This window comes from Sphaerodactylus townsendi, linkage group LG07 (assembly GCF_021028975.2).
Source record: "Sphaerodactylus townsendi isolate TG3544 linkage group LG07, MPM_Stown_v2.3, whole genome shotgun sequence".
In the NCBI taxonomy this organism is placed as follows: domain Eukaryota; kingdom Metazoa; phylum Chordata; class Lepidosauria; order Squamata; family Sphaerodactylidae; genus Sphaerodactylus; species Sphaerodactylus townsendi.
The window spans coordinates 122,789,848-122,797,985 of NC_059431.1; the positions used below are offsets into that span (position 1 = coordinate 122,789,848).

At 55.0% G+C, this 8,138-nt stretch overlaps 1 protein-coding gene across 1 annotated transcript in view; it reads right to left on the reverse strand.

Annotated features, from left to right (window-relative positions):
- NAT8L (N-acetyltransferase 8 like) overlaps positions 1-7,783 on the reverse strand; it is a 78,946-nt gene extending 71,163 nt beyond the window's left edge. The window contains exon 1 of the mRNA XM_048504464.1: positions 7,471-7,783. Within this exon, the coding sequence (XP_048360421.1) occupies positions 7,471-7,783 (313 nt within the window). The remainder of the gene's footprint in view (positions 1-7,470) is intronic.
- Between the last annotated feature and the right edge of the window lie 355 nt (positions 7,784-8,138).

Consider the following 8,138-nt stretch of genomic DNA (forward strand, 5'->3'; position numbering starts at 1 on the left):
TGTGCGTTTCTGCAGCTGCACTAACTTGCTTCTCCAGCAGTAATGCTAGATCCTGTAAAATGCTTAGGTTCTCACATCAGCATCGGTCAGTAGAAGTTCTTGAAAAGCTGCAAACCCAAACTCCTCCGTCTTCTTGAATCAGCACCACCTCTCTCTCTCTCTCTCGTCAGGATTCAAGGTCACTTAGCTTCCCTTCTGCCTCCGCCCCACAGCAGTCTGGCAGCAGGCCAAAATGTCTCCTGCAACCCCAGGAGATTCAGGCAGAGAGACACGGAGCAGAGTGTCATCAACATAATGATAACACCCAGTTCCAAAACTATGAAACGGGTTTTACATAGAGATTGAAAAGCAAGAAAGATTGGCACGTGCCCCGCAGAACCCCACTGGACAGCCCCACACTGACAAAAAGAGGCTCCAATATTCTCCTCCTGCCTGACCGCCCCCCCCCCAGGCATTTCGCTTTTCAGCTGAACTAAGAAAAGGAGGAAAATGAAGGAAGCGGGGTGGGGTGGGGGGCATGCAGAGGCGTAGCTGCCCCCCCCCCACTCCCACTCCCTTTAGAAAACCGAGCAGGCTGTAGAACAGGCCTTCTGGTGGGAACTACATTTCTCAGGAGACCCTGGGAAATGTAGTTCCCACCAGAACAGGAAGGCCTGTTCTCCAGCCTGTTCGGTTTTCTAAAGTAAATGTGGGGGCGGGGCAAAGCGGGAGGGGCCGGGGGGATTTTGCCCCCCCCCCACGTGACCCAAATTCGTGCGCCCGGTGCGTCGCACCCTCCCCACCCCCTGGGAGCTTTGCTGCTGGCGAAGCTCCCAGGCCCCCACCCCTTGTGTTCAAAGCAAACGTGACTCCCCATCCACTTCCTCCCGTAATGTAATGGTGCAGACCTGACCTGGTTGTCCCATCTTCTACCCCAGCATGGTGTAGTGGTTAAGAGAGGTGGACTCTAATTTGGAGAGCCAGGTTCAATTCCCCATTCCTCCCTATAAGTGGTGGACTGTCATCTGGTGAACGGGATTTGTTTCTCCACTCCTCCACATGACGCCTGCTGGGTGACCTTGGCCCGGTCCCAGTTCTCTCTGAACTCTCTCAGCCCCCCACTGCCTCACCAGGTGTCTGCTGTGGGGAGAGGAAGGGAAAGGGAGTCTGTCAGCCGCCTTGAGTCTCTTGCAGGAGAGGAAGGCAGAGGATAAATCCAAGCTCTTCTTCTTGAACCCTCAGCTTTTTGCAGGAATGGAAATCATGGAGGATCCAGCAAACAAAAGAAAGACTAAGATTATCTGGACTGAGAAAGAATTCCCTGACCTGGATGACCCAGGCTAGTCAATCTTGCAAGACCTCAGAAGCTAGGCAGGTTTGTATTTGGACAGTGATCACCTAAGGCTGCTACGGGGAGGCAGGGAATGGCAAACCACCTCTGAACATCTCTCGTCGTGAAAACCCTCCGGGAGAGGGGGGGGGTCACCATAAGACGGTCGCAATTTAACAGCACTTTCCGCTGCCAATTCTTTATTCCCACTGATCATCCATGTTGCTGCGGTCACTTCCTGCTTTCCGGAAGAAGACTTCCAGGTCTCCAGACTGGGTGTGGATTAGTAGCCACCTGGGTTAGGAGGCAACTGAGTTGACGGAAGATGGGGAGAGGGGCCCTTTCACCCACTTCCCCATTCAGGGCCCCCAACTTGCATGACTTTTAATCCACAAGGGGCCCACAACATCAGAATCTGGTTTCCTGGGGCCAGAAGAGAGGGGCCATGAATCAGGTTCACAGTTCCATTGCTGGTAAGACCATGAAATACATTTTTTATTCTTAACCCTGCCGAAGTACCGTTTGACATGGAAGAATTACACACTATTTGGTGGAATGGCACAGTAGTGGTGATGGAAAGAGCCATCGAGATGCCCCCAATTTGTGACAACCCTCTGAGAGTTTTCAAGGCAAGAGATGTTCAGAGATGGTTCTGGTGGGTTTTCCGGGCTGTGTGGCCGTGGTCTAGTGGATCTTGTTCCTAATGTTTCATCTGCATCTGTGGCTGGCAACTTCAGAGGTGTATCACAGAGGGAAGTCTGTTACACACTGTATTGGGAACAAAGATCCCACCAGACCATTGACCACACAGCTCTATGACAGAATTCCACAAAGTTGAAATCTGGCAGTGTTAAGCGTTTGACAATGCATTGTTCAGAGATGGCTTATCACTGCCTGCCTCTGTGTAGCCACCCTAGGATTCCTTGGTGGTCTCCCATCCTCGCAGTGACCTGGGAAAAGCCTCTTTTAGTTTCCCAAGCCTGATGAGATCAGATCAGCACGGGCTACCCTGGTCAGGGCAAGGGTTCGATGCAGTCCTTTGAAAAAAATACTACCCCCCTTGTGACCCTTTGATTGTAACTGCCAGTAAACTCTACCTATTCCATGTCCTCTCCAGGGAATAGCGTCTACACTCCAAAGCACGCCAAAGCATTTTCCCTTTCATCAAAATAAGTATACGAAATATTATGTATATGGTTACAGAGGGAAGACTGGCAATACCTTAGAAATGGAAAGGTTCAACATTACCAATGAAAAAAGAATGGACTGAGAAATCAATAGATTAAGCAGTAATGTGCCAATTAACAAACAGAATAAGACAACAAGTCCCAGGCCGGTATCTTAACATGTGGAAACCACTTATCGCCTACCTGATGAAATGTAAAAAAGATTTGTACATCTGACAGTAGTGAGTAGATTCTATTGCAGTAGAAATCAGACATTATGATAAGCATTTTAGTACGATGACAGCAAGTCAGGGGTAGAGCGAGGGGGAGCTGTGCCTGGGGCTGCGGCGGCGTCCACTGCCCACCCCCCGAATGCCCCCACCATACCCCCGGGGCGTCCAACCCCACTCCCCCACCCCACTGCAGCAAGTCATGACTGGCAAACAGAGATCAGCCCTGTCTTCGTGAAGAAAGGGGAAGTTTTTATTTGAGCTCAGAGTGGCACGCTCCCCGCTAGCTTCTGGACGGGCACAGAGACGCTCCGCCCTGCTCGGCCCTGGCTTGCCAGGTTCTCCACACACTGGGCAGGAGGGCTGGAGCCTGTGGCTCAAGGGTGGGCTATCTGCTTGGCTTGCAGACGGTCCCAGGTTCCATCTCTGACATATCCAGTTAGGACCAGGGAATAGTCCTAGATGGGAAAGATCCCCACATGAAATCTTGGAGAGCGACTGCCAGTCAGAGCAGACAACAGTGACCGTGAGGAACTGAGGGTCTGGTTCACCATAAGGCAGCATCATGTGTGTTTACATGTGGGTAACCTCCCTCCCATCTGGAAAAAGACGGTCGTTACACCAGACGCATAATCCTGTCTATGCTAACAGGATTGGGACCCCATGCTGAGCAGCGACTTTGCACCAGAAGAGTTTCAATCAATATTACACCATGTTTTGGGTGATGTAACCAATGGACACCCCAGCAACAGAATACTTCCTATCGTAAGGTAGCGTATCAGCAACACGCAAAATCTAAGTGCAGGACCAGCGGCGGATCTACCTGGAAGCACACGGACGTGTCCTCACCACATGTCCCCACTTTGCTTCAGCCCAGCTCACTGAAAATCATTTTTGCCTCTTTGCCGCAAACTCTAGCAGATATGCAAGACTGCAGGAATGCCTCTCCGAGTGGCTGGCAGCAGCCGTCTTCGCAGTCCTCGGCCCCATTCCCCCTCCGGGGCAGTTTTGGAAACTTGGGCTGTTCTTCGCTGAAAATAAACCTCCACGGAGGGGCTTTAAAAAAAAGAATAAATGCAGATTGCCCTGCAGCGGGATGGGGAGAGGAACAGAAGACCAACCACTCAGTCAGCACTGGAATGTCAATTAAATCGTAGACAGCGGAAAGCTGAGCTGACAGGGGTGGGGGGGGGGGGTGGGGTGGGGTGGGGGAATGCAGGAACGGCTGTTTCGGAGGCATTCACACCCGGAGTGCTGAATGCTGAACTCCTGGGAAATTGGAGCCTGGCAAAATACTAACCCTTTCGGCAACTGTCTAATTCCTTTTCTCCATTTCTTGCTCGTTTAGCACAAGGGAACTTTGGGGAAGACACACAGTGCCAGCTCTTTGTCCCACTGTTTACATTTGCTCATTTTCCCAGGAATCCCAAACAAGAACAGAGTTCGACCGCCAACCTCTTCTTTTCAGCAATAAGGTGACTCCTACACAGGTTTGCTCAAAGGTAAGTTTGATGAGGCGCAACAGGATTCACTTCCCAGAAGTTTCTGTTCCAGTTTCAACGTTTGGGAAAGTGTGGCTGTCTTTGGACCGCGTTATGTGCTGCTGCCGCTGCTGCTGCCGCCGCCCTGAGGTGGCTGGCCCTGGCTAGCCCAATCTTGTCAGACCCTGGAAGCTAAGCAGGGTCGGTCCTGGTTAAAACTTGGACAGGAGACTTCCTCGGAAGTCCAGGGATGCTAAGAAACGGCCTAACCACCTTGGTCTCTTGAAGTGAAAACAATATGGGGTCATAAATTGGCTGTGACTTGATTGCATTTCCCACTAGTGATGCCCTACCCATGGGTGGACGCAGAGAAACGGCAAAGGTGTTTCTTCCCCACGCACTCTAGCTTTTTGCAATTTTCAATTCAATTCAAATGCACAGGTAACAGATACGCTTGTAAAAACGTGCATGTTCTTTCCGGAGGGCGGAGGCAGCAAATGCCCCCCCACTTCTGTTTCATTCACTTTGCTCTGATAATCTGAAACCGTTCCTGATTTTATTCCTAATGTAGAACTTGCCAGTTATATTACTCTGCCCACTCATCCATTCTGCCCTTTTAGGATTCATTTAAACAATTCCCTCGTGTCGCGTCTTTTCTTCGTTCCGTGCATTCCAAGTCAGGACAGTACCTGCGTCCTTCCATTTTGTCCACTTGGAGCTGCCTGGGTTTTTCTTCCCACACTCATGCCTGCGCAAAGAAAGCCACTAAAAATGTCCTCCACCACCACCTCCCTCCCCCCACCTCAGCTGATGTTTAAAGAATCAGCCCGCTAGACCTCGTTCAACAGAGATCCCGATCCTTGGGAGCAAAATCACAGCACTCCAGGAAACTCCCCTTGACAGCGCCCAAGCTCAGACTAGCTGCACCACTAGTGAATCGTGGTCTAGCAAACCGTGGTCGAACAACACCAACATGCTCACAGGGACGGAGGCAATATGGAATGCATAAAGGGACAGCCAGGATCTTTGGTAGAGCCGAGGCCCGGCAAAATGCACCCAAGGCAGCCACCCTGCTCCAAGTGCCAACTTTGCAAGGCCGGTGGGATGAGTGAGGTCCTTCTGCAGTGTTATTCTGGAGCATCCAAGACGCCACCCCTCACTCCCCTCTCACTGCCGACACTCAAGAAGTTAAGGTTGTTCTTTTCTGGAGGACAACAGTGGGGGCGGGGCGGCAAGGCTCAATGAAGCGCCTTCCCGCAGACAGCTTGTTTCGCCTTGACGTTACCACGGATTCTATCCACCTCTCTCATGGCTTCCAGCAGCACCTCACCTACATGCCAGAGCCTGTCTAATCCATCTTGGGACAGATTTCTAACTCCAGTGTCCATTATGTTGTGCCAATAGTCTTGTTATTCGAATCTGATCAACCGAGTTCAAAAAATCTCACTTACAGCAGGCTGCCCCGGAGGGCCTTCTTGAGCACAATGGGCCCCAACAGAGGACAGCTGAGCTTTTGGGCCACAGGTTTGGGTGTTTATGGTGAGCAGCTGAATCGCTCACAGCCTCTTTAGGGCCTTAAACAATCCCCAGGGCCTTCTGGCCAACCAGTCTGAGGGTCCCGAAAACAACTCCAAGAAGGTGTCTTCAGTCTCCTCAGTTTGCCATTTACGCATTTCACTTACAACCCATTCGTCTCCTCAACGAGGACATAAAATGGCTCACAGCATCCTTTTTCCCTCCACTGTGTCCTCACAACAACCCTGTGAGGTAGGTTGGGCTGAGTGCATCTGATTGGCCCAAGGACACCCAGCAAGGTTTCACGGCACAGTGGGGGATTTGAACCTGCGTCACCCAAAACCCAGTCTGACATTCTATTCAATGAGATTCATTCTTGAGAAAGTGTTCTTGGGATTGCATGACCAGGTGTGAGGGGAAAGGTGGTCTATATCCGGCTTATACACCACTCAGAGTTTACTGCTGGGGCATCAAAATTAAAATTCTAGGAAACTCCCATTTGTTTATGTTTTGTATAAAGCATAAAATGTCAGTCAAGGTCTTTTAAGACCCAGCCCTGACCTTTACAGTCCAGGTTAGTTCAATTTCATCAGATCACTGAGTTAAGCAGGGTCAGCCCTGGTTGGTAGTTGGATAGGAGACCCCCAAGGAAGTCCACGGCTGCCGCCGCCTCTGGCTGTCTCAGCCCTGACCTGGACGGTCCTCTCAGATCTTGCAGCTAAGCAGTCAGACCTGTTGAGCACTTGAATGGGAGACCCCCAAGGAAGTCCTGGTCAGGTAAGGCGACCCACCTCTTGCTTTGAAAACCCTTCAGCACATTTCTCCAACTTAAATCCCCCCAGATGTGCATGGACTATAATTCCCATCAGCCCCTGCCAGCATGGCCAATTGGCAGCACTGGTGGGAACTGTAGTCCGTGCACACCTGGAGGGCCATAGGTTGGAGACCCCTGCCCGACAGGGTTGCTACAAGTTTCCTGCAACAAGTTTTCCGAGTGCCCTTTCCCACCACCTTCTAAGACACCGGCAGTCCCATTTGTTGCCAAGGGAGACAATGTGGAGACACTCGGGAAAAGGGGAAGCCACCTGCACCTTTACAGCAAGGTCCCTCGCAGAAGGCATGAAGTGGCGGGCACCAAGAACGGGCACCGTCCCAGACACAAAGACCCCCACGGAGCAGCAACTGGTCCACATAGCGGGGCAGTGTCTGAGCCAGGGCACCCCCACCCACCCACCCACCCACCCAAGCCCCCCAGCCACAGCACTTCCCCTGCCCACCTGTTCTTGAGCTGGGCCCACAGCGCAGGTTGGCTTCCTCCTGCTCCTCCTCCTGCCGCTGGGCACCACGTATCCGGCCAGACGCCGGGGCGATGCACAGGTGCCCTCTGGGTTGGGGATACAACTGGGGAGACGCCCTGCCAGGCAAGCGGGACCCTCCACCGCAAGGGCAGGCTGAGGCCGTCGCCCATTCCTGGGCCTCAAACCCGCGGCACCGGGGCCACAAAACGGAGCAGGTGCCCATCAGGACGGAAGCCAAGGTGGGCGGCTCCAGACCAGGGGTGGCGAACCTTTGGCACTCCAGATGTTCACGGACTACGATTCCCATCAATTGGCCGTGCTGGCAGGGACAGGTGGGACTCGCAGCCCATGAACACCTGGGGTGCCAGAGTTGGCCCCCCCTGGCCTAGACGCTCCAGGGCGCGTGGGGCCGCCCCCTCCCCAAGCCCCCGCCGCCCCTCCCGTCCAGCCGCCGCCGCCGCCGCCGCTTACCGGCCATGGCCCCGTAGGCCAGCTGCGCGCAGGGCTGGTCCTTGAGGCCGCGGAAGGCCGTGTTGGGGACGCGCTCCAGGATGCCCTCGTAGAAGATGCGCCGCGCCTCCGCCCGCTGCCCCGGCTGGAACTCGCGGATGCTGACGGCGGGGGGCCCGGCGGGGGCGCGCGGGGGGGGCTCCTGGGCCGGCCGGGGCGGGGGCGGGGGCGCCCCCCCCTGCGGCTCCTCCTCGGCGCCCCCGAGCTGGGTCTGGCACACCATGCCGGGCGGCGGCCGCTGCTGCTGCTGGTGCTGGTGCTGGTGCTGCTGCATGCGCGCGACGGGCTGGGGCCGGGCGGGCGGGCGGGCGGGCGGGCGGCAGGTAGCCCTGGCCTCTGCAGCGGGCGGGCGGGCGGGCGGGAGCGGCGCCGCAGTTCGGAGCGCGCTTTATACTGCGGCAGGGACGCTGCGGCGCCGCCTCGCCATTGGCTGCCCGGCCTCGCCATGTGGCTCCCCCAGGGCGGCCGGCCGGCCAGCGCCGCCCCTCCCTCCCCCCCCCGCAGTGACACCCCCTGCGCCAAAGCCAGCCTGCCTGCCTGCCTGCCTGCCTGCCTGCGGGGGGGCGGGGAGGGCGGGGCCCTGTGCGGCGAGGGATGCTCTGCAGAGGCGCCTCGTGCGCCAAAGCGCG